The sequence below is a fragment of the Leptonotus elevatus genome, chromosome 8 (genome assembly GCF_054856555.1).
Source record: "Leptonotus elevatus isolate MCC_2025b chromosome 8, RoL_Lele_1.0, whole genome shotgun sequence".
Classification (NCBI taxonomy): Eukaryota; Metazoa; Chordata; class Actinopteri; order Syngnathiformes; family Syngnathidae; genus Leptonotus; species Leptonotus elevatus.
The window spans coordinates 4,147,259-4,173,675 of NC_141246.1; the positions used below are offsets into that span (position 1 = coordinate 4,147,259).

The 26,417-nt window shown below is 38.0% G+C and overlaps 3 protein-coding genes and 1 long non-coding RNA gene across 5 annotated transcripts in view; 2 read left to right on the forward strand and 2 right to left on the reverse strand.

Moving 5' to 3' along the window:
• apela (apelin receptor early endogenous ligand) lies at positions 1–3,976 on the reverse strand. The gene is made up of 3 exons (XM_086081945.1): positions 3,754–3,976; positions 1,721–1,859; positions 1–254 (listed from the first exon to the last, which is right to left on the reverse strand). The coding sequence occupies exons 1-2, from the start codon at positions 3,851–3,853 to the stop codon at positions 1,771–1,773; spliced, it is 189 nt and encodes a 62-aa protein (XP_085938071.1). The 5' UTR covers positions 3,854–3,976; the 3' UTR covers positions 1–254; positions 1,721–1,770.
• Positions 3,568–13,863, forward strand: LOC147169314 (uncharacterized). The gene is made up of 6 exons (XR_015095741.1): positions 3,568–3,829; positions 3,895–4,018; positions 10,153–10,289; positions 11,372–11,450; positions 12,240–12,382; positions 13,825–13,863. It is a non-coding gene; the product is annotated as an uncharacterized LOC147169314 (long non-coding RNA).
• Positions 9,680–14,386, reverse strand: LOC147169315 (small integral membrane protein 31-like). The gene is made up of 5 exons (XM_086081944.1): positions 13,978–14,386; positions 12,256–12,390; positions 11,137–11,464; positions 10,143–10,267; positions 9,680–10,056 (listed from the first exon to the last, which is right to left on the reverse strand). Exons 4-5 carry the CDS (start codon positions 10,255–10,257, stop codon positions 9,941–9,943), a joined length of 231 nt encoding a protein of 76 aa, XP_085938070.1. The 5' UTR covers positions 10,258–10,267; positions 11,137–11,464; positions 12,256–12,390; positions 13,978–14,386; the 3' UTR covers positions 9,680–9,940.
• Positions 13,967–26,417, forward strand: part of marchf1 (membrane-associated ring finger (C3HC4) 1) — a 16,192-nt gene continuing 3,741 nt past the window's right edge. Inside the window, exons 1-6 of one of the 2 annotated variants that reach the window (XM_086081938.1) lie at positions 13,967–14,394; positions 20,698–20,754; positions 20,881–20,954; positions 22,727–23,428; positions 24,731–24,911; positions 25,704–25,848. In XM_086081938.1, coding sequence (XP_085938064.1) covers positions 14,317–14,394; positions 20,698–20,754; positions 20,881–20,954; positions 22,727–23,428; positions 24,731–24,911; positions 25,704–25,848 — 1,237 coding nt within the window. In that variant the 5' untranslated portion in view covers positions 13,967–14,316. The remainder of the gene's footprint in view (positions 14,395–20,697; positions 20,755–20,880; positions 20,955–22,726; positions 23,429–24,730; positions 24,912–25,703; positions 25,849–26,417) is intronic. The other variant, XM_086081937.1, reaches the window with a different exon arrangement.

Sequence of the window (26,417 nt, forward strand, 5' to 3'; positions counted from 1 at the left end):
GTAGCTCTTTGGTCCACAGCTTGTTGAGTTTAGCGCCTTTTTCTAGCGCTGCCTCCTCTGGTTTTCTTTAGTACAGACTTTTGTTCTTTGGCTTATTGATGAGTCAAGGTGCTCAGGCATTTCCAGATAGTCTCTTGTTCCCTCCATTTTGTGTTTTTTTTTTTTTTTATCACGAGTCCTCGGTTCCACCGTGTTGGGCCGACACAATGCGAGGTAGCTGTACCGTATTCCTTCTCATTTCCTGAGTTTCGAACCTGTAACGGAAAGTAAACAGCGGTCCGATTATGATCCCCAACTGACGGCGAGGGAGGTAAACGCCAGTTCAGGGTGTTCAAGTATGCCGGTCCTGACATAAACGAGGGGCTCAGGCATTCCTGCGCCGCTTTTAATCCTTCCTCAAGAGTCATTAGCCAGATTTATGTCGACCAGGGGTCCCTCGCACCTCTGCCACTAATCACGCACACCTACTCAAGTGCCACCTGCAGCCTCTGGTACCCACAAGAGGAGGGCGGGGGGGATCTATTTCAAGTTAAATTAAAGCTGAAAGCTGCCATGAAGGGGCCCTCGCACCTCCTTTTTCAAGGCCAACCGTCGAAATGATCATCAAACTTGGACACCGTGCTCTGCTCATATGGTGTTGGCAAAAAAAAGCTTGGCAAGTTAGCATCTGTCTAGCATAGCTGTTTCCATTTTGGGATAACTTATCTAACTTTGCAGGTCTCTTTTCCATGGAGAATCTTAACTCATTCACTGCCATTGACGGCTATAGACGTCAAAAATTCATTTGAACTATTTCTACTAGTTTAACTTTCCCCCCCCCACTTTTGTTAACAAGAGTATGAAATCCTAGAAAAAAAAATATTTTACATTTAGAACAGATGTAAAAAAATATATATATTAATCGTGAGTTAACTACTGAAGTCATACAATTAATTACAATTAAAAATGCAATCGCCTGATGCGATTAAAAGAAAGAAAGAAAAGATTTCAAATTACGGGGCGTCAGGCGCTTACATTTTTTAAAATCATAATTAATCGCATGACTTTACTAGTTAACTCACGATTAATCGCACATTTTATATCTGTTCTAAATGTACAAAATAAATCTAGGTTTTCATACTCTTGTTAAAGTGGAAAAAAATGTTAAACTAATAGAAATAGTTCAAATGAATTTTTGACGTCTATAGCCGTCAATGGCAGTAAATGAGTTAAAAATAATCAAACAGAAGAAGAACGAGGAAATTAGACACCAGTTTCACCAAATTGCGTAGACATGTCTACTAAAACAGAAGCCCGAAATGGGACATGTAATTTTGGTTGAAAGCGGCCATGTTGTGGACAAACTCCAAGAAAAGGGGTCAGCAAGGGAAGCTTGGGGGAGGGGGGGTTCACCAATTTACCCCAAATTGCGTGGACGTGTCTGGCTGCTTGAAAAAGGTCTCAAGGACCCATGTACAAAATTCACCACTAAGTCGGGCAATTTGGTTTGTGGCAGCCATTTTGAGGTCTAAGTCAATGAAAAAATGGCCCATCATCAGTTTCCTCGATCAATGCAAAATTGGATGGATATGTCTAACATATCATAACAGGAAGCACGAAAAACTCTTATTTATGTACCCATGTCCGAAATTGAACAAGAGGTTGTTGATTTCACCTTGAAGCAGCCATTTTTGGCCCAATTCCTCTAATGTAATTAAACGTGTGTTTGCCCAGTGCCCACCTATGGTCTCCTTAAAAGCGCCACAAGATTTGCCGTCCTCGGCGGTCTCATCAGGGGAAGGGGACTCTGGAGTGCAGAGGCAGGCATCGTCGGTGCAGGCAGAAGTGTCTGTGGTACCTTTTTCGCACATTCAGGAAATCTGCAAAAGAAAACCGTTGAATCACCATTTTCCCATCATTAATAACACATCAAGTGACTTCTGTGTTCTTCAATTGGTCTTAGGTCTTTCCCCTCTCCATAATAAAGTGTAACTCATATAGCCGCCTAACACATGACTATTTTTTTTTAAACGTCCCTAATAAATCCACTGAGCTCCCGCCATTCACAAGCTGCCGGCCAAACCCAGGAAGAGCATAAAAAGTGCCAGATGACTTTATGACTCCCCCCCCCCCTTCCCTTCCTCCCCTCCTCATCCTCCTCCCCTCATCCCCGGCAGAGGGAGAACCCCACGCCCGGAGGTATACGCGTCTTTAGAGTCTCCTCCCGTGTCATTTTGTTTAATAAAAGCTTGGGGGCGTATTTAAATGGCATTTTAACGCCGGGATTAACAAAAACACCGGACAATGGAGACCCGCCGAGTGTGTGATCCCCCAGCGGCGGTGTTCATCTGATCGGGATCCTCAAGCCTCCAAGCTCTCATTTTATACATCTCACCTGTTGCGGTGCAGCTAAGTGTGTAATTAAGCCAATCGTTAAAAAAAAAAAAAAACTATCCAAAGTGCCCACACATGCAGTTTTCAGTTTCTCGAGCGGATAGTTTCCGATTTACGACGTTTTATGAGGGACGTGAACGCACACGAAATCTCGCCGTTGTCGTAGCACAAAATTGAAGGTTCAACTTGAAATACTTTTAACGTATTTTTTTAGTTACTCGCATTTATAAAACATTATATTAATGTTTTTTTTTTGTCATTTACGAAGTTGGAAATAAACCTTGAATGCACCAAACGTCTGACAGTCTATCCCCCCCCTTTTTTTTCTTTTAATGTTTCTTTTTTTCAAACACAAACAAAACCTTAATATTTTACTTGGATAGGAAACGATTTAAACGTAGATTGTAAAGTATATACACTTTTTGCATTTTACTTTACTCATTCTAAATATTTATCAAAACTTTCATCAACGTTTCGTCCTAGTAGATTGTAGTAATTACGACATAGGCGGGAGAGCCCGAACGCATCAATCCGCGGCGATCGTTGGCGGGCTGTCCTTTATTTCATATTCACACTGTTGAGAAAAAAAAAGGATTTACACACATACACAGACAATTATAGAAGTTTACACCGATTTATTATTTATTTTTCTTTATTAACAGTTCTACATTTTTTTCTTCTCACTGGATGTGTTATTTGTGAAGTTGGCGGTGAATATACACTTAACCGTCTAACAAAGTAACAATTGAAACGTAATTACCGATGTAGACATTTGGAGTGGATATCATTTATTACAAAGTGTGAAATTTATCGTACACGTGCATCATTTTCGTTGTTTTAGTGGATTTTATTATTTCCGACTTTGGCGGTAAAGCTTGAATGCATCAGTCCCTGAACGATAATCGGCGGTGGTTACAGAAGTCAGATCTTTTAATCATCAAACAAATAACAATTTAAACATAAGTGCCAACAAATATAATTGCTTTGGGTGGATTATTTTTTTTAAATTAACACCACCACCAATTATTTATGAAATACGCCCATCATTTTCGTTTCCCCCTTACTGGATTCCATTATTTACGACCTTGGCGGTAGGGTTTGAACACATCAAACATTTGGAGAGATTCTCGAGGTAAAATGACGGACTTTTAATTCTTATTTTTATGGGATTTACACGCCATATGCCAACCGAGAGTGACTTGTATGTGAACATTTAACACACTTCGCCTGCTACCGATGATATTGTTACCTCTTTTGGTCATTATATTTTTAATTCGTTAATTTATCGTTAAAAAGCGCTTTTGGATTAACGTTAGTCTCCAGATATTTCCATTTTAAATCAGGATTTGAATTTCCGGAAGTTGCGCGACTTCTTCTTACTTGGCCTGGCGATGGAGGCTGGCTCGACCACCACCACCAGCACGCTGGCGAACAGCATCAGCAGCAACGTGAGCAGGTAGAGCAGGTTGAAGATCCTCATCTTGGGTCTGAGAGGTCCTGGTTCTAACGCTTTCTTTGTAGTTCTTTTCAGCCCGGTAAGAGAAGACCCCGCCTGGGCAGACAATCCCGGAGAAGCCCCTAAAATGGATGATGTCCCTGGAGAGTGTCCACTGTTTCCCAGAGACTTGAGAGCTAAGTGACAAAGGTGCTTCTCCCCCCACCTCCTTTATACTGGCTTTCCAGAAGCCCCCCACCCCACCCCACCCCCAAGACCACCACCCACCCCTCACCCTCCACTTCAACTGTTCACACACACAAGCATGGCACATATTGACCCCACATGTAGAGGGTAATTCAAATGACAGGAAGGCCCCCACCCAACCCTGCAACTGTTCCCTTGAACACACATAGACAAGCACACAGCTGCACACACTGTGTGTATGATACAATAGCGGCGAATGATTTTGAAAAATAATCAATATTGCGATTGCGATTTAATATGCGATTATTATTATTATTTTTTACAGCTAGCTTAAAGCTGTAGGAAAATCACAGCGATAGTTATCGCATGCCGCCTTTTTTCCATAACGATGCGGTCCCTTCAAACGCTGCCAGTAACGGCTGCCACCCCCGCATACACACACACACGCAAACATCTGTGGGGGTGGGCACAGATCATCTTGGAGCAAACAGCGTTTGAATGAAGAGATGCACTGAGGCCACCTCCTTGTCTTGTGTGTCCGTCTGCGGGATTGTTGTTTTGTTTCTTGTGTGTGTGTGTGTGTGTAAAAGGGGCAAAGTCTCTATAAATGAGAACAAAATCATAAATGTTATCTTAAAAACAGTCAAAAAAATATATTTTTTAAGCTTATATCACACATTGGGCCATAGAACTCTATAGAACATGAAAAATGAAAAAAGTGAGTGGTGGCATCTCTTTGGCGACACAAACATGGGGTAGAGTAATTAATAAAAACAATAAATAAAAACCAGTATTTAAAAGTATCAAAATGACTAGGAATGCGCAGGTACCGATACCAAGTAAATGGACCAATACCTCGCCTTATTTTAAGGTATCCATACGGCGTCGGATACCAGTAATGGCTGCCCCCTTGTGACCATATTACTATCAGAAACTAGAAATTTGAAAATTGCCCCTAATTTTATGCGATTTTAAGGAAAAATACTCTATTGGGATATAAATGGTTTGCTTTAAAATTATATGATTTTTTTGTATATGTAAATACATTTAAAATGATTATATTACTTTTTTTTAAATGAGCAAAAATAATTTTCTACAATTGTAACACAATATTTGTATAAGTAATATTCTAGTGAGCAAAAATGTAGGGTGAAATAAAAATAAGTAGTCAAACTCAGCATAGAACTTTTACTGTAATGAATTTATAAAATAAATGGATAATATGCATGATTATGTTTAGTCATAGAAATAGAACATTATGACAAAAGTCTAAAGCTGCATCACTGTAGTTTGCTTAAAAAATAAAAAAGGGCAAATTTGAAATGGGGGGGGGGGGGGTTACAAATCTGCATGTCTTATATACGCTGTCGCCTCATTAGCGCGTCTGCTCGGCCAACCGGCCGGCGTCTCCTCCGCGCCGTTAGCGACTCCTCCATTGAGCGTGCCTCTAATCAATTAGCACATTAAGATGAAATGTCGGCCATTACATGTGAATGAGGATTAAGGGAAGCAGCAGGACGCTAATGGGGCGCCAGGCCTGCAAAACACTCCCTCAGACTTTGAACAAGCATCTCGCTTGAGAAACCCACAAAAGACAACACAAATGTTTGTGTGTGTATGTGTGTGTGTGTGTGTGTGTGCGCCTTTATGACTTTATGGTATTTGCAAAAATGCCCGCGTTGACGTGACTGAGATTCCTGCCGGATTTGGCAAACGCTCTCTCCTCCACCAGGTTTGTTTCTTGCATTGCGCTTTGCATATCAGCGGCCATTGTCTTTTAAAGAAGTTTTATTTTGCGTCATTTGAATATGCTAATGCAGCTCCAATTGTCATTCACAGCCACCTGGTATCCAACTTGCTGTGTGTTGTGTTGAATGTGTGTGTGCGTGCGTGCGTGTTTCTCCCCCAAAAAAGTCTCCCCGCCAGGTTTTTTGGTGTTGTAATATTTGCTCTTGCTGGGGGATTAAACGTCTTGACGGGGGGGGATTTCCCAGCCTGCGCAAACATACGCATGCACACGCATGCACACGCATACACACACACACACACACATAAGCGAGCCACACAGAGGAATTCAATCAGTGTGACAGAGCCGTAATGGTTGCACTTGTCAGATTAATGTTTTCATAATGGAAAAAGCCCAGCTAATCACATTATCAACATGAGAGGCCCATTAGTCACAATCTAATAAAGATCCAAATGCCTTTAGGTATGCAAACAGGTATCCTCCAGTTGCATGCTGTGGATATATAAAGTCTACACACCCTTCTGCCATCAATGTAGCTTTTAATCGGGAACATTTAACAAACATTTTTTAGAGGTGGGGATGTAAAAATAATACAATTTTACATTATTATTTTTTTCCCTAACTTTTGGTATAATTTTATCGTGTTTGCAAGATTTATGTTGGCAAAAAAATGTCTGCAATTCTTAACGGGCTATTTTCCTCATGAACTCATTCACTCTGCCATTTTCACTGAAGCAACCCCCTTCGCTCCCAGTTGTTTTACTAGATTTTGACAGATTTTGCAAGGCCCACAGAATATTGTATTCTATTGCTATATATATATATATATATATATATATATATATATATATATATATATATATATATATATATATATAAGGGAACCTACTAAGACAAAGATTAGAGTTTCTTCTTTCATCAGGAAAAAAAAAGTACATTTTGATCTGGTTCTGTTATGCAGGAATTAGCATTAGAATATAGATAAGTAAGTCATTATTCACAAATCTCTGAATATCCAGAAGGGCAAAGAGCTTTTTGTAACATGGCCCTGGTGGATCTCTTATACTCTGCTGCCACCTGCTGGCCGTTTTTCAAGCATTTCATTCAGTTCAGAGGCTGCATCAAAGCCTTCTGTATGCTGTAGCATAAAACCCTCCATAGAAAAACGCATAAATACTTCTATGATAATATTTAAAATAGAACGTATTTATACGTTTTTGGGAGGAAATGAGTTAATATTCAATCTGCAAAATAAGATCTGTAAAGTCGTCACATTGTTGGCATTGGGGAACTTCAGCGGGTCGTCTGAGGCGCCCACGGCAGTGAGCACGCTGACAAACTTAGCCTCTACCGACGACTCAAAAAACAACAACCCGTCAAACAGCTAGCTCGAGGTCTAGCTAGGTCTCTGCTAGCTGCGATCTTTACAACCTCGTAGACAGCTTGGATCTTCTCAACTTTCTTCCTCCTCCTCGTCATCTCCTGAGTATCCGCAGATAAGAAACTTCCTCTCTGATAATACCAAGAAAGAACAGTGAGTCATAAAAGCCACCTCCGCTGCTTGCACAGATGTGCGCTTATATGTTACTATTACTATCCATACAGGCAGCTTGGGAATGAAAATACACTGTACAATTGGACACTAGTGTGCTAAATCTGACTTTAGTGTGTAATTAAAGTAACGTTAGAAACCATGTAGAATGAAGGACATTTAGTTTTTTTGGTTATTTAATTCAGTTTTTAGGGTACTTAATATAATTTTCCTCCTTGTTTAGATATAAAAAAAATAATACTAGATAAAAATATATTTTGCTTCCTTGCTATTTTCATTTCATAATTTGTATTTAATTTTTTTTTTTAAAGTTATTAATAACATTAGAAATTTTGTGTTAGATCAAAGAAATGCAGTGGACTTACATTATTTGCTTCGGAAATAATGATAATGCTAGTAGTAGTAATGATAATAATATAATGACAATAGTAATTGATATCCATTATGAATGCAATTGAGGGCAAAAAATAAAACAAAATTGATAAAATCCCCCAAATTTTGGTTGCCCCCCCCCCCCAAAAAACCCCCAAAACAAATAGATTATATAGTTAAACAATACTTAAAAAAATAAAATTAGCAAATAGGTGATTCAGCGGGTGTCAAAATGTGAGTAAAGCTGTATATTTACTGTATATATTTTAAAAAAAGTTAAGTGCATGTATTTTTTTTTCAAATGTTATACAAATATTATTGTATAAAAATTTGTTTCTTGCCAATCGTCAATCTTATATGTTAGAGTTGGAAAAAAAATCCAGTTTAAAAAGTAGCAAAAAAATTACACAAAACATTGGGTGGTGTAAGAGTTAAAAAGTACAAGATTAAACATGTTAATTTAAAAAAATATGTTTGATGTGGTGGCTAATGGCAATCACCATGGCTAGAGGGCGCTATAGCCTCGTCAGAAATGTCTACTGTATATCTACAGTTAAGCCCCTGTAGCATTTTATTTGATATTCTAAAATTCATTTAAACTATTTTCTCAGCCCCTCAAGGTATTAGTCAAGCCTCCCTTGAACCTCAGGAGAGAGAAAAAAAAAATCCTGGAGCCAGGCCTGCTTCATTGTTATCCAAATGAATTTGTCCAAGTGCAGAGGAGAGTCGGCATTTTAAGGTCTCACCCATTGGCTGTCGTCAGTGAGTGTGAGTTGATCGGAATCTTCTGTGCGTCGTGAGAGTGCTTGTGACGCTTTTGTCATGGCACGAGGTCGTTCCAAGCTAATGAGGCCCCTGGCCGGCCGCTACTTTTATCTGCAATAGGACCATCCAAAAAGCCTGATGGATCTCATATGCACATGAAGAGCCGCACTCATGCAATACGCACACACAAACGCACACACACACACATGGGTTATCACGTCACAAATTCAGCAAAGTAGAAGCCGATTGAATCTCGCGCCACCCGCAAGCTGGCCGTCTTTATTGCAACTCGACGCCTGACTGACGGAGGGCCCAGGGGTCAAGGGGCGAACTCAACGGGGGGAGCCCACCCCCGCCGTCCCTCCCTCCTGGTCTTCCCCAGTCAAGATGTCACCTCGCCGGGGCATCGGAGGGCAAAAGTCAGCCGGTTTGTTAAAAGCCAACTCAGACACGGCGGACCCGCAAGATGCTTTGAGAAACAATCCAGTATGTCAATTTGCTTTCACCAAAAACACTCATTCACCATTCAGAATACTTTCAAGAGTCAGGCATAGGTAGCTCATATTTAAAAAAGAGGGGAAATAATTTTTTAGAAAAATGAACATGATATTCTCGCTGTTCAATGAAATGCATGAAAATAAATAAATACAATTGAAGAAATACAGACATGGCATATTACAAGTATTCCAATGTTCCATAAACAATATTTGAAATAGTTCTAGAATTTGTAAATATAATTGTTATCATATAGACAATGCTGTGCTGTTATTTGGTAAATATTGCGCAATTCATCAAACAAACAAGAAGAGGCTTCAATGTGTTTAATGCCAGTCGCAGTTACTGTCAAACTAAACATCACAGAATTACACCTTTTGTATTTTAAACAGCAAAAAAAAAACGACCTAAAGAAATTCTATGCTAGCCTCATGCTAATGCTAATTAGCTCATTTACTGCCATTGACGGCCATAGACGTCAAAAATTCATTTGAACTATTTCTTTTTTTTTCTTCTTTTTTAATTATTTGAACTATTTCTACTAGTTTAACTTTTTTTTCTTCCACTTTTGTTAACAAGAGTATGGAAACCTAGGGAAAAAATATATTAAAAAAATATTAATCGTGAGTAAACTATTAAGTCATACAATTAATTACAGTATAACATTTAATCGCCTGACGCGATTTAAAAAAGAAAAAGAAAAAAGATTATAAAAAATTAGGGGCGTCAGGCGATTAACATTTTTAATCGTAATTAATCGCATGACTTCACGAGTTAACTCACGATTAATTGCAAATTTGATATCTGTTCTAAATGTACGAAAAAAAATAATTCTAGTTTTTCATACTCTTGTTAACAAAAGTGGAAAAAAAAATTAAACTAATAGAAATAGTTCAAATGAATTTTTGACGTCTTTAGCCGCCAATGGCAGTGAATGAGTTCAAATCTATTTTGAGACGCTTTACTTTTGATCACTTTTCGAATCCACAGTTTGTTACGTTGCCTTTATTGACACTGTGTGCTTTTCACGCTTCATGTAGCTCGTCTGCGGTTTAGCTTGCCTGCCGATCACTCTCTGCTTCCTTCTTGCAGTCTCGTAGACGCCTTCATCTGAAGAGCGAGCACACAATAAGTATTTAAAAAAAAAAAACTACTTATGTGCGTGTTATCTAAAAGCAGGTGTTGTCTTCTCTTACCTGGCTGCAGGTCGTCGTCTGGCCGGATGCAGACGGAAGCGACGCTGAGGAGCGAGAAGACGACGAAGGCGACCACGATGAAGGCCAGCTCAAAACCGGAGAAAGGCACTTCCATGGGCTCACAGCTGTTACGTAACCCAACGTACAGTATGTAATACCGTACATCGCACAATATGAAAGAAGCATTCGTTGAATATTTTTAACTCGTTCACTGCCATTGACGGCTAAAGACGTCAAAAATTCATTTGAACTATTTCTATTCGGTGCACATTTTTTTCCACGTTTGTTAGCAAGAGTATGAAAACCTAGAAAAAAAAATGCATTGTACATTTAGAACACATATAAAATGTGATTATTGAAGTCATGCGATTAATTACAATTACAAATTTTAATCGTGTGACGCCTCTAATTTTTTTGTATTTTCTTTTTTGTCGAATTACTTAATTATTAAAACTCAAGATTAATCACAAATTTTATATCTGTTCTAAATGTACAATACATTTTTTTCTAGGTTTTCATACTCTTGTTAACAAAAGTGGAAAAAAATGTTCAACTAATAGAAATAGTTCAAATAAATTTTTGACGTCTATAGCCGTCAATGGCAGTGAATGAGTTAAAGTCCAGGCGAGGCTGGCCATGTGGCATCAAGGTCAAATGTTGGGGTGAGCAGGTGTCTTTTGGGGCAGATGCAAAGCTATTTAATTATTATTTTTCCTCCATTTTACCTCAAGAGACTGGCTCGCAGTTTAGAGGGCAAACTGAACCAATCGACATCTTGCAAAATGGTAAATGGCACTTCATTTATATAGCGCTTTTCCGCCTTACCAGGCCCTCAAAGCGCTTCGCGTTCGACTACTGCTTCGTCATTTTGGGGTCTCTCTGTGTCAAAGAACCGAGTATCAATATTCTGCTTGCACACACTCAATGAGAAGCGGCCTGTTTAACATGTAGCAAGGAATGCGAGCTAAGCGCGGCAGTTTGGAAAAAGACTCACCGTGAGAAAAATATCAGCTCAAACGATCTTTAATCTCCATGATACGTTCCAACGCATAGGCAGTGTCCGGCATCAGTCCCGGAAACAAATATGAGCACATCCTAGCGCAAGGTACACACTCGCTGAGGCTCACGCACATACACTTGGAGAAGTAGCCTACAATGTGGACTTTGGACTTTGCAATGAAATAAAACACACTCAGCAGCCTCCCGTGGTTTTTATGTCGTCTCTTCAGGCTGACGAGAGGAGGAGGAAGTTCAGTTTGGAGAGGCTTGCCGTCCTGGTCCTCAAACAATCATGTCTTCTTCGCACAGGTAAACGCTGCTCCCTTCATTGAAACAACAAAAAGGTTTGTTGTTACACCCATCATTGCGGGTACCGGGTTCAGGTCCTACTATTTTGAAGGATTTTGTTGTTGTTGTCATTCTGCTGCTTTTTTTATTTTGGGTGCAATTGCACTCTCAGCCACTAGAGAGTGGCGCTCTTGTTTGACTACATGTGAAAGAAAAGTGAAAACAGGAAGTCCTGTATTTCAAGATCAGCCTTGTTTTTGCTGATGACAATCCTCTTTAATCGTGTATGCCTCCAGGAAGTGATGGCTCTAGGTTCGTTTTATAATGTACATGATGATTGATTTAAATTGTGAGATTATAATTTAAGTTTGTGGAAGAAACAGGATTTGTTTACCGTAATATACATAGCGAGATCGGTACTGTAACACTACATTTTTTGCTCTTGTTTTATGCTTTTTTTTTTAATTATTTTAAAAGTGTGTTTAAAAAATCTTACATCTAAAAAAAAATACGCAAAAGCTTATAAAACATATTCGGATTAATTTATGGTATTTCTATATTGCGAATTTCACACATTGTGGGGTTAGTCTGGAATGTAACCTTATACACACAAAACACCATCATCATTATTAATTAATAAATTTTACAGACTTATTAAAAGTAAAAACAATGAAATCACATGTCTAAAGTATTCACAGCAAATTACAACCTTAAGTATTTTTCAACATGTTTTCACAAGTTTGGCACGCTTATCTTTGGACAGTTTGAGCCAGTTTTCATCTTGTCATTCACATATTCATCAACGAGAAGATTGGACAAGTCGTACCAGTCGGACGGCCGCGTTCCTCATGAATCATTCCGGCCAGCGTGAAGAGGCCGAAAACCAGGAGGGAAAAGACGACCATCAGCGCCTCCAGCTCTCCCGACAAGAACGCCATCGTCGTCCAACACGGGTAACAAACTGCACGGGGGCGGGGGCTACGTTAGCATTACCGCTTACACACACATTTATAGAGCAGTGAAGTGCACGCTTACACCGCTCAAATTCAAGTCAGATCATGTTAACCCGAATTATTAATGAATGGCCTTTGTGCTTCTACGTGCGTGTGTTTTAACACTTTGAGTGTGTCTACTCGGGGTGTGCCAAGAAATCGATTCTCATAAGAATCACGATTCTCATTTTCTACGATTCAGAATCCATATAAAATGTCCCAAAAGCGATTTTATTTAAATTATTTGATACTGTCTTGCCATTGTCTGTGTGCCTTTATGTTGTACACGATTTGGCCACTCAGGGGCAGTGTGGTTCTGCGCGTTCTGACACACTGTTAATTTGTAGGCACAGGCACAGAGTAGAAGAAAAAAGTCATGATCAAGTTATGCCATTAAAAGGTTGTTGTTTTTTTTGCAGCGTAGGAAGAGCATATGCCAGTGAGTAATGTTAAGATGCTTTTCTTCCTGAAGCGTTTTGTATGAACAGCCATTCTTTTGAGTGATAAAAAAATGCCGCGAGTAGCGAGTCAATGGCACTTTCCATTGTACGTTAGCCTTGAGCTAGCTCCAAAGTGCGTTTGCATGTAAGTGTGCACTGTGTGTACTTTTCTTCGTTTTGTGTGTTTAGATTTACAGTAAACCTCAACTGGAGTGTAACAAACGGCTTGATACTGTAACAATAGTATTGTTCGTTTGAGTTTGCTGATTAGAGTGAGGGAACACATTTAGGTAGACCAAGCGTGTCCTATTAATCAGGAATAAAGATACGTTCCTTACAATTCAAGACTTAATAAATGTAAAAAAAAAAAAAGAACAGAAGAAGAAAAAGACAAAATGTCACCGTTTGTCATTCTGTCTTGCAAACCAGACGGGAGTATGTCATGACCATTCTTTACACATCTATAGATTGAAGCAGAAATCATTGTCAATCAAATCATTTGGAATCGAAAATCGTTCTGAATCGAAAATCGATTCTGAATCGAATTGCAAAACCAAGACAGCCAAAGAGTCCCACCCATAGTGTCTACTCATTGCGCTCTTCTGGAAACACACTAGTTTGTTTTACTATCTTTGTGGGGCCAACTCATTGACATAATGCATTTCCTAGCCACTTCCCCTAAACCCAACCATTAAAAATGATCGCCAACACCTATTCCTTACCCTAACCTCAACCATAACCCAATTCAAACCTAAACTCTAAAACCAAGTCTTGACCGTCAAAAAGAGGTCTAAACTTGTGGTTCCCAGCAAAATGGCCCCACATGGACGGGTGGGCCCCGCAACTCTGTGAAATCCCGAAATGTTGGCCCCACTATGTAACAAAAATAAGCCCCCCCCCCCCCCCCCCCCACTCATTTTTAGTCAGTTAAGTTTGCTTTGTTTGTTGTGTGTGTGTTTTTAGCATCCACGCGCACAAGTCGTGTAATCCCATTAGTTCCGAGATGAGGGCGGGCGGGAGGTTGGATTGAGGTTAGTCTAAGCCTTAATCCCCTCGCGGAGCGTATGCTTATTCTTACCCCGCATGCACGGCAAAATCCAGCACGCCAACACACACCTTTTTGTTTACTGCCTCTCTCTCTCTCTCTCTCGCTCAATCAGCGGGCGGGGGGCATGAGGAGAAGGACGGACGGACGGAGGGACGGAGAGAAGGAAGGCGGGAGGGAGCCGCTGAGTAGTTTCCCAGTCGCCATGACGACCACACCCCCAGCCATCTCCACCGCCGTCTTCGTGATCTAATCCCACCGTCCGGATCGGAAAGCGCAAGGCGTCGCGGGAACCTGCCTTGTCTCCTTCGACGGGATGGTTGCCCATCGGAGGACGGGGAGGCGCGGGGACGCCACGGGACGAACGCCTACGTGTGCTTGAGTGTGTGCGTTGCCTGGAAACCGCCAGCATGCCCGTACACCAGATCACGGTGGTCCCAGCTCGGGAGAACGGCAAGAGCGCCCCTCGGCCCAAAGACAGGAACGAGGTAAGGTTCTGACCTACTTCTTCGGGAATATGGATCAGCATCATCATACGCTGTGAATGATATATGCGCAGTATCAAAAGTCGATCAATTTGGACTTCAACCGAGACGTTCTGGGGAAAACTACCCAGAGTTCAAACCATCTTTGTAGCAAATCTGGTGAGAATTCAGCTCAGTGAGCATCTGAAGCAGGAATCGGCAAAGTACAGGCTGCTCCGTTCCTAAATATAAATCGAACCCATCAAGTATTTTTTTTAAATTAACTTAGTTTTTAAAACAGGTTCATTCACTGCCATTGACGGCTATAAACGTCACAAATTCATTCGTTTAACTTTTTTTTCCCACTCTTGTTAACAAGAGTATGAAAACCTAGACATTGTTTTTAAAGATAATCTTTTATTTTATTTTATTTTTAAAGAAAATATTATTAAAAAATTAGGGGCGTCAGGCGATTAAAATTTGTAATTGTAATTAATCGCATGACTTCAATAGTTAACTCACGATTAATCAAAATTTTTATATCTGTTCTAAATGTACAATAATTTTCTTCTAGGTTTTCATACTCTTGTTAACAAAAACTAATTGTTCAAATTAATTTTTGACGTCTATAGCCATCAATGGCAGTGAATGAGTTCAAATATAATTACTTTAAATATTAATTCTTATTCCTCTGAAAGTTTATTAATATATTGTAAGTACTTATGCAAAACATCTTCAAGACAAACAATATAACTATGCTAATTGCATAATTGCCAAAGTTATTATTTTTGCCATTAACAAAACAATAAAAAAAAAAAAATACAAATGTGCTTTGAAACAATATATATATATATTTTATATTTGGTTTGATTTAAATATTTGGTTCATAGTAAAATAAAAGTTTATAAATAAATTTAAAATATTTTTATTATTAAAATAAATTACAGTAGTTTTTTTAATTAAAAAATAAACTAAGTGACTGCTCTTTCTTTCTTTTTTTCATCAAAAACTTCAGTAGAAGCGAGTTTCGTAAACTGCACCCACTGCCCAGTGGCTCGAATGAAGAGGTAAAAAAAAAAAAATGCAGTTAAGGCCCTATAATGCCCTTTCATGTGGGCAAGGAGAGCTACTGTTGCCGACACATTTTCCGCCACTTATTAAACAGGACAAGCAGTCAAGTACACAAATACAAAATGAGAACACTCGCAAGGAGCAAGGAGAAGAGGCTAAGACTGAACTGCTAAACACCCAACCAGAGTTGAAATCAGAGGTCCTGACGTCACTCGCTTGGTTACGCCCCTTAAAGGCACATGCCAACATACAAATACCTCAGTGTGCTTGTGTGTGTGTGTTCGATGGGGGGGAAAATTTGATTTAAACTGCTAAGACTGTACAGATTTGTCAAAATTGCTCATATTTGGTTCAAATGGAATAGAAACATGTGGAATAAGCAAGCTTTTATCGCTCTTTGCGGGCTTTTTATTCTTTTTTTAAGACGGTGTGACACGGCACGGTTGGGCTTGTCACATCGCAGGGTTACGTCACACACACTCACGCCAACGTGTGCGTTTTCCGAGAGCGCGAGAAGGGGAAAGCCAGATTTAGACGCGAACTGAGATGTGAACTCTGCTGAAGAGTTGGCTGATTGCCGTATCGTTAGTTTTGTGTAACATTCGGACCTACTGAACATTTAACACACATGCACGGCATCATTAGATCCAGATGAAACATTCTGCCCGCCACAAATGTGAACCTGCACACTTTAGGGATGTATTCGACTCGTTGAACAAAATATGTTGTTGTTGTTTTTTCCACTTGTATCAAATCACTTGGATCACAAATCATTTTTCCCCATTGAAATGAATGGAAATGCCATTAATCCGTTTCAGCCTCCCCCCCCCAAAAATTTATTATGAAAATTTACTGAAAATAATACAGTAATGACATCAATAAATAGAAAGAATGAACTCATTCACTCCCAGCCATTTTTACCAAAGCAACCCCCTTCACTCCCGGCTGTTTTACTGTATTTTGACGGATTTTGCAAGGCCCACGTTCTATTGCTATAAAAACATGGAACCTACCAAAAGAAAGATTAGAGTCTTTTCTTTTATCAGGAAAAAAAGTATATGTATCTGTTTCCGTTTTGCAGCAATAGAATTTAGTTACTGTGGGTGAATGAGCTTTTTTTAACATGGCCCTGGTTGATCTCTTTTGCTCTGCTGCCACCTGCTGGCCGTTTTTGTAATAGCTACAATTTCTTCAACCGCTCTCTGCAGTTGAGAGGCTGCATCAAAGCCTTCTGTATGCTCTAACTTAAAAATAAATAAAATAAAGAACGTCTAAATACGTCTTTGGGACACTTAAACATTTAAAATAGGACGTATTTATATTTTTTGGGTAGCAAACGAGTTAAGCAGTTTTTGTCCCACTTGGTATCAATTGAATGGGCGTTATGCTGCTACTCGCCTTGGCCACCTGGGTAGTATCAGGCATTTTGTAAATTAGTGCTGAACGACATGGACAAAATTCTCGATTAAAATGATGCAATAGGAAAGAGTTCACGCTTTTATTGGCAGTGACGAGAACATTAGTCAAGTAAAATCATGACGTGGCGTGCCAAAGACGAATCTTCTCGTAAACTAGTTTTTGTTTTTCTTATACGGAGCCTGGGAGACACTGTAATGGTTAAAAACTAAAACGTTTTTTTTGTGAAAAATAAAAGTATAGTATAATAATGCAAAAGGATGTGCAATGTGCAGTTTTAACCCAAACCCTAAGAGACAGTCGTACAAATACAAACCTAAGAAATAAAAAAAAATCTCAATTTATTTATATATATATATATATATATATATATATATATATATATATATACTTTTTTTGTAGTGCAAATACCTTCTTTTTTTTCTTCTTCAAAATGCTTATTTGTTTTCATTTTATTCCATTATTGAAAATGTTTACATTTTAGTTTTAGTATTTTCCTTAGTTTTCATTAGCAGGATAAGTCTATTGATCATTTTTGCTATATTATTATCTTGAATGTTCATATCTTATACGATATGTTGTTCAGCCTTACTGTAAAAAAAGACATTGGTTAAAACAGAGCACATTTTCATCACAATTGCAAGATGTAACGGCATTAAGACGACACATACTTGGTGAATCCCTAATACAATAAACCTAAATATATTCAGTATAGCTGTCACGCCACGCCACTTAATCCCTCCGCCACACCCAACACAAGTTAGCATGCACATGTTCCACTCCGCTGTCTTCAACCTGCATCGCAGCCAAGAGGGAGTCGGCACAGGGGCAGGTAGGCCGTTGCTGTGTGGCTAATTGCTCGTTTCATCACTATTGCAACACATTTGGAAAAAAGCAAGATCGTACTGACGAGCGCAAGCAAACAATATGTGGATGTTGTCACTTTCGGTCGCTGACAGAAGGATTAAAAAAATATATATACTTTTTTTACTCAAATTTATAAATAGTACTGGGTGTCTATAGGATGTAGGCATTTAAGGGAGAGAAGACATTTTTTAATTAAAATAATAAATAAACAATGGCCAGCAGATATCAAAAGTCTACACACCCTGTTCAAATGCAAATGTTTTGTGATATTAAAAAGAGACCTGGATAAATCATCCAAAAAAATGTTTTTACTACCATTACTGTAACTTAGAACCTGTAAAACAATGTTTAAAAAAATGAAATGAAAAACTTACAGCTCAAATTTATTCGGGGTTAATCATAGGCATTTTAAATGGAGGCAGATGTGTCGACTTTGAATGTGATGTGACAGCCCCAACCTTAGTGATAAGAGGGTGTGCACACTTATGCAACCACGTTATCGCTGTTTATTTTGACTTTGCTCTCTAAATTTAAAAAAATATATATTTTTTAGGTTGAACTATAGACTTTCCATATTTACTGAATTTCTTTTTTTTGTAACAAAAATTTAACAAAATATTGTTTCATTTTTTTCTTCTATTTGCAAAAATGCATTTTTAGATTTGTAAAAATATATTTTTTAAATACTGTATGTATCATTTTATATTTTTAGAATAAAACAATTATTTTTTAACAATTATTATTATTAAACCGCAGACAGATTGAGGCATTTATTATTGCATAAAATATTATTTTTCAATTTTGTTTGAGTGGCAGAATTCCTTTGCTAACGCTGTCGACTCAGCCCAATGAGTGTGCAGCAATAAATGAGCTAAAAGCGAACCGCTAACGCTAAAGTTTCCACTAGTTTTTAGCTTTTGACCAAGCCAGATGACATGAATTTTAACTTAAGCAACGGGAACCATAAAAACCAACAACAATTATTGTTTTTTAATAACATTTCCGGACTCAAGATGATGACATGTGCGCGCTTTGTACACGCAAGCACAGAGCCGCTAATAGCAAATCAGGCTAGCAGCAAATCCCTTGATCAGCTTAGATGAGGCGCTCTTGTCTGTCGGCGTGGGTGTCGATTCTGTTCTGTTCAATTGCACCGGCGCGTACTCACAATTTTTGTGTGTGCGTGTGGGTTTAGTTAACACCTCGAGGTGTTTCAAACTCATTCATACCTCTGAAAAAGCTTATTTTCATTTGAAAGGCGATATGCTGTATTATGCTTTCCAAAGTGTCCTAGCAACCTGTCAATCGACTTTGTTAATTCTCCATATATTGAATAAAATAAAAAATAATAAAAAAATATTCAATTCAATTCAATTACAAAATTTGTATTTCATTCTTTAAAAGAAAAATAAATTAAAGGGGACAGGAAGAAGAAAAACTTATCTGTCCCTAATCAACAAAAATAAAAGAAGAAAAAGGCCAACAGAAAATAAATTGAATTAAAAGTGAAACAAATTCATTCCTCGTCAGATGAGTTCAGTTCATTTTAAAAATGAGAATAATTTTTACCTATTTACCAAAAATATTTTTTTAAATGCTAATAAATTGTCAAATATATTAATTTCTCATTCTAAAGTTGTTTTTTTTAAAGACCAATAATCATTGTCAAGCTACAGAATACATCTATTCAGATTTATTTGAATTAAAACAAATAGAAATAAAATAAGGTACAGTTTTTTCTTTATAATTATTCTTTTTTTAATTTCTTTATTTTAATAGCTAATTTGATTCTTAAAGCGAGGAAAAATAACAACCCACAAACGGTGCAATAACATATGTAGAAATATAAGATAACAAGTCTCTGTCATATATTCTTTATCCTCTACCATTATTGTCTAATATTACAGCAATTTGTTGAGTACCGGTAGTTATAGTAAAAGTCTATTCTTCGTTTTTATTGGCATGACCGTATTATTATAGAGTGGCAGTGCGGCCTCCTGGTGGCCAATGCAGGCGCACCAGAAGGAGCAACACACTGAAGTGGTTTGCGGTATTAACTCATTCACTGCCATTGACGACTATAGACGTCAAAAATTAATTTAAACAATTTTTATTAATTAATAATTTGTTAATTTTAACTATTTCTATTAGTTTAACATTTTTTTCTACTCTTGTTAACAAGAGTATGAAAACCTAGATTTTTTTTTATTGTACATTTAGAACAGATATAAAAATGTGCGATTGATTATAATTAAAAAAAAATTCGCTTGACACAATTTTAAAGAAAAGATTTTTAAAATGTTAAATTCAAATTTTCAATCGTAATTAATCGCATTACTTCACTAGTTGACTCATAATTAATCACAAATTTTATATCTGTTCTAAATGTACAATTTTTTATTTTAGGTTTTCATACTCTTGTTAACAACAGTGGAAAAAAATGTTAAATAGAAATAGTTAAAATAAATTGTTGACGTTTATAGCTGTCAATGGCAGTGAATGAATAAGAAAAAAAAAGAAAATATTTTTTAATTGAGTTTACTAGTTGACTCACCATTAATCATAAATTTTATATCTGTTCTAAATGTACAATAAAAACAATTCTAGGTTTTCATACATGGTTAACAAAATGTTAAACTAATAGAAATAGCTCAAAATAATTGTTGACGTCTATAGCCGTCAATGGCAGTGAATGAGTTAAATCAGGATGCACACACTGTTGAATGCTTTACATTCTATTTCATTACGTTATTAATCTGTTTATTTGTATTGGTTTTTTTGTACGACTGTAGTCTGCTTACCATCTCGATATAATATTTGGCGCCCGTGCTCCTCATATTGATTGTTATTTGAAATGTTGTCATGATTGGAAGAATGGAGGTGGCGCAGGGTTGCTCACGTGCCACTTTGACTAAAAGCATCATTCCGCCGTAACGATTTCCTGCCTTCCCCTCTTCACTCTTTACGCTTCAGGGCCCCCAGGCCAAGACCCCCGGTCGCTCAGGCAGTCGATCCAGCAACATCTCCAAGGTAACCGCGCAGGGGTTTTGACCTCCCGGAGTGTTTGTCTTATCGAAAAAAACAACGTTTGATCACAGCATTGAAACTGAAGTGACTTTAAAAAGTGACCGCATTGCATCACGTGATCGCTTCCAGGCGAGCAACTCGACGGCGGGACAAACCAGCGTCTCCAAGACATCCGTCACGCCGTCTGCTCAGGATATTTGCAGGTAGTCTTTTTAAGATATGCTTGCTAACAATCCCAGCAGGAAAGGCTAAAAAAACTTTTTAAAAAAACTTCTCATGACGGGCTCAGCTGTGTGGCCGTGAATTTGTGTGTGTGCGTGTGTCTGCGTGTCCTTTTGTCAATGAGGGGCCGCAAAGAAATACTCAAGTCGTTCAGGGTTACCTATTTCACGCGTTATTGAAATTCTCTCATACACGAGTGAAACGCTCATCTGTTTAGCTTATTGCTAACCTCAATGCAAAACGCTATTGAGATGCTAATGTTAGCATTTTATTTTTTTATTTTTTTGGTATTTGAAGACAAACAGTGGATTTTTGACAATAAAAAAATATACATACATATATCCTAGTTTTTTACTGCTCACTCAGAGGAGTTGTAAAAAAATCTATTCTTCTTCGTTTGTCTTTTTAGTTTTGTACAGTTTTATACTGCCTCCTGCTGGCCAAGGCGGCCACACCAGAAGGAGCACTATTAATCACTGGACAGCAGCAATAAATTCATGATGTGCAAGCAGTTTCATAAATTCCATGAGATCATTATTACTGTCTTTGTGAAGTACAATATTATGGAGTAATGTTTTTCCCCCCAAAAAAACATGGGGTAGAAAGTGTTTCAGTCGTGTCTATAAGAGTATTTCACGAGTGTGTGCAAGAAGTAATCCTGAATTTTGTCCCTGACGGCCTCTCATATGTGTCGCCTCCATTGTGCTTATGTCATCTCCATCTCCCTCCCACGTCTCAAATATTGTGTATACGTCCTGGAAATGCTCGATTATTGTATATGATATTGAAGCTGTCGCCAGGATTCAGCTAAAACCTCCTTCAATATACATTGCAGATTTTATTTTTATTTTTTTTAATGATTTATATTGTATTATATAATGTAATGTATAACAATCAATTAATTTGTTACATAATAAAAAAAAATGAAAAAAAATCCAAGTTCATTTGATTAACAAAATGAGATTTTTTTTGGTTTAAATCATTGTCAATTTACAAAATAAAAGTTCTAATTTGTAATTAGATATTTGTATATAAAAAAGAGAAAAGAAAAATATATTTGCATTAAAAAAAAACGTCAAAAATCATCGTCAAAGTAACAAATGATTAAAAAAAGAAAGAAAGAAAAGAAATCAACACATGACAACCATTTTTTTCCTCGTAAGAGTTAATTTCATTTTAAAAATGGGGGAAAAAAATTATTAAAAGCAATCTAATAATTGGGAAAAAATAGATTTGGTTCCTCATTGAGTTATTTAATGAATAAATAGAAGTATTAGTAATGATCTATTTTTTTCTTATTGTAAATAGTTAATTTATTTTATACAATGAGGGAAATAGTCAAACATTTTTTGAAGTGTAGTTTATTGTTTGTTTTTAGATTTTATCATTATGGATGAATTAATTTAATTTAATTTGAATTTGCTAACTCACATGTATAAATCATTAGATCTTTTTCTTCTTAAAAATGGAAAAAATAGCAATATTACTCAACAAATTGAATCTTTATCTAATCAAATGTGACAGCCTTGTTTTTTCTCATCATACAAGTGTATTCAATTTTTAAAATGAAAATTTATTTGATCGAATTACAGAATACTGTTTATTACAGTAATTGTAAATTTAAAAAAATCAGCATGATTAAAAAAGTGCATTTTAAATGTTTTACATCAAATTTGAACTTTGTCACCTCATTGATAACATCTCATCTCAGCATCCATCTTGTGTGTGTGTGTGTGTCTGTGCGCGTGTTCAGTGTTGTCCAGCTGACCCGTGTTGAGGAGGATGTGTCCAAATTGCCCACCCCCAGCGACAACAAGAGCCTCGCTTCCATGAAGATGCCCTCGGCCCCGGCCCCCAAAAAGCAGGTGAAGCGCCGCCATCGCCGCAAAAGGAACAGCTTCGGCCCATTGGACTGCGTGGAGGCCAAAGACCCGGACTGCAGCGAGACGCGCTCACGGGCACGCCGGGAGCCTCCGTCGCGCTTCCGCTGCCTGGACTCCACCTCGGAGGATGAGAAGCCGGTGAATCGCAGCTGGACTGAGGAGAAGTCCAGGCGGGCCCGGCAGCGCAGTCGGAGCAAAAGCGGCGAGGATGTGACGGAGGTGATGGAGTTGCAGTCGGTGGGCTCCGACGAGGGGAAGGAGGACCGACCCCTGGTGGTGGACGACGGAGTGAAAAACCGACGCGGCGGCGGTAGCGGCGGTAGCGGCGGCGGTAGCGGCGGCGGTAGCAGCGGCCACAGCTCGCTGAGGGAAAGCTTGCCCAGTATGGACAAGGAACCCAGTCCGGCCAACAGCTCGTCGGAGGACGGCGAGGAGGAGCTGATCACTAAAAAGTATCAGGAGAAGGGGGCGGGGCACGGGGACATGGCCGTACCCACGCCTCAGAAGCGCTGCGGCGCCAACGGCGCCCCGCCTCTCATCTGCTCTGATGACTCCGAGATGGAAGTGTGCAGGTCAGTCGAGGCGTGCGGCGACACGCGGCCTGTCGAGCGCTGCAAACAGGACAACACAACAATCACGGAAGCGTTTTATACTTGGCTGGTTCTGTGCGGTTTTGGTTCTAAATCCACATGGCCCCCTTTCACACCGGCAAAATGGTGCAATTTTCGTAACAGTCAACTACATTTTCAGATGTTTATTGACCAGAAAGTCAAACACACAAATCCCAAATGAAAAACACTCGCAGGGAGCCACAGTAGGCCAAAATCTCTCGCAGACGCATGCAGACTCCATTCTGGATGTCACTTACTTAGGCCGTGCCCCTTAAAGGCACACATGCCACACAACAATCGTTAACAGCGTTTCAATGAGGAATTTTGATTTAAAAATGCTTTTATTGTCTTTACTCTGTGTTGTTTTTTCCCCCACACTACACGTTGAGCTCCTTTTCCTCATAAAAAAACCCCTTGCAAATGATTAGCTCCGCCCCCAGTCATTATGGTGATGAAAGCAGTACTCATCATTGGCCCAGCAGTAAGGAGGGCGGGGTGAACTGCTGCTTATTAGCATATACCAGGGTGTGCCGCCCCCTCCAACCCCCTTCAAAAAACAAAACAAAAAACTGTCCAGAGATATTTTATAAGATGCATGTTGTAAATAATTGAAAAATGCTAACGTCTTTTTTGAGTTAGGTAATTAATTTTTTTAAATGAGACAAATTTTCATATTACCAAATTGTAAAAATCTATTCAAGGTTGTTTTTTTATGAAAAAAGTTAGTTTAATTGAAATGAAAAAATAAAGTTTTTTTTTTTACACTAAAACAAAAAAAATCTCTCATTGGAAAAGAGTTAATTATATTTTTTAAATTATAAGATCCTTGTCAAATGGATGGATGGATGGAAACTGGGAAAACAAGAAAAATATGTCTGATTAAGATTTTTTTTTTTTATTATTCTTGTTCTTCTAAAAGAGTTCATTTAATTTTATTAAATTACTGGATAAATAAGAAAAATAATACATCATTACTCTACAAATATTTTTGAATATTATCCCATTATAAAAGAGTTCATGTTTAAAATGAGATCAACTATTGTGCAATTAAATTGAAACCATTTTGTCAAAGACATAACATAGTTTCTCATTACAAAATAGTTTATGAGAATAAGCAACAAAATAGATCAAATGTACTATCATTCTTTCATTTTGGGGTATTCATACGTCCCTGGCACCAATTTTCTGCAGCTCCAAAAACCATGTGTGTGAAAGGGGCAAAAGACGTGAGCTTTCTGACAATATGCGTGCGTTTGTGTGCAGGATCTGCCACTGCGAGGGCGACGAGGAGTGCCCGCTGATCATGCCGTGTCACTGCACGGGCAGCCTGAGCTTTGTGCACCACGCGTGTCTCTACCAGTGGATCAAGTCATCGGACACGCGCTGCTGCGAGCTCTGCAAGTTCGATTTCATCATGGAGACCGAACTCAAACCTCTGCGCAAGGTACAGCAACGCACCCAATGTACTGAATTGCAGCGTTAAATCATGACGTGGAATCTGTTTTGATGAAATACAATATTAGAGCGTTTTTTTAACTCATTCACTGCCATTGACGGCTATAGACGTCAAAAATTAATTTGAACTATTTTTATTTTGTTTTGTTTGACACTTTTTCCACGAGTATGACATTGTACATTTAGAACAGATATAAAAATGTGTGATTAATCGTGAGTTAATTATTGAAGTCATGTGATTAATTACAATTTAAAAAATGAATCGCCTGATTATGGGAATTTTTTTATATTTTTTAAATTGTAATTAATCGCATGACTTCACTAGTTAACTCGCGATTAATCACAAATTGTATATCTGTTCTAAATGTACAATAAAAAATTCTAGGTTTTCATATTCTTGTTAACAAAAGTGGAAACAAATGTTAAACTAATAGAAATATTATTAATTTTTTTACGTTTATAGCCGTCAACGGCAGGAAATTAATTTTTTTAAAAAGGAAAGAAAATATTATTAAAAATTTGGGGCGTCAGGCGATTACAATTTGTAATCGGAATTAATCGCATGACTTCACTAGTTAACTCACGATAAATCACACATTTTATATCTGTTCTAAATGTACAATAAAAAAAATGAGGTTTTCACACAAAAATAACAAAAAAATGTTAAACTAATAGAAATAGTTCAAATGAATTTTTGACGTTTATAGCCGTCAATGGCAGTGAATGAGTTAATAGTAATACACGCTCACGAGATGAAATGTTGCTAATATTTCCTCGCCAGTGGGAGAAGTTGCACATGTCCAAGAGCGAGAGGAGGAAGATCTACTGCTCCGTGTTGTTCCACCTCGTAGCCATAGTTTGCATGCTGTGGTCCGTCTACATCCTGATCAAGAGAACCGCCGAAGAGATCAAGCTGGGCAAGAACGGTCAGTGCTCCCAATTTGCGTTGTCACTACGCCGTCCACGTCCTCAACAACATTTGGATCTCGTTGGGTTGTAAGTAACAAACCCTTACATAATGTTTTAGGTCAAATGTGACGGCAATAGAAAATCACGATGGCAAAGTGTTTGAGAATGGAGAAGATTATAAAGCATCAACACCGTGCATCTAGCATGTACGCAAAATCATGAACCCATGTTACATAAAGAACTGAATTCAGTAGTTATTATTATTATTCAACACAAACCACATTCACATGAGACGAGGGCTGCTCGGTTATGAAGAAAATATTAATCGCGGTTATTTTTGGTAAGAATTTAAATCAATTATTTTTTGGTACAAAACAAGAAAATGTTTAAATGTAAATAATATGAAGACAAATACAATTATTTGAAACACTATCATTATTAATATTAGTAATTATTATAACTTTTAATTATGCAAGTTCCTTTTGGATGAAACTAATTTAAATAACTCAAAATTTGTATTAATAATCTTTTTGTTGTTGTTGCAATTATGCTGACTTTGTAATTACGGAGTGTAATAATTGAAATT

Bases quoted from the DNA above. Each gene is read 5' to 3' on its own strand.
- LOC147169315 (XM_086081944.1), bottom strand. From the start codon at position 10,257: ATGGAAGTGCCTTTCTCCGGTTTTGAGCTGGCCTTCATCGTGGTCGCC. The intron at 10,057-10,142 runs GTAAGAGAAGAC...CTCGCTCTTCAG, and splicing joins AGACGACGACCTGCAGCCAG to ATGAAGGCGTCTACGAGACT.
- apela (XM_086081945.1), bottom strand. From the start codon at position 3,853: ATGAGGATCTTCAACCTGCTCTACCTGCTCACGTTGCTGCTGATGCTG. The intron at 1,860-3,753 runs GTAAGAAGAAGT...TTTCTTTTGCAG, and splicing joins AGCCTCCATCGCCAGGCCAA to ATTTCCTGAATGTGCGAAAA.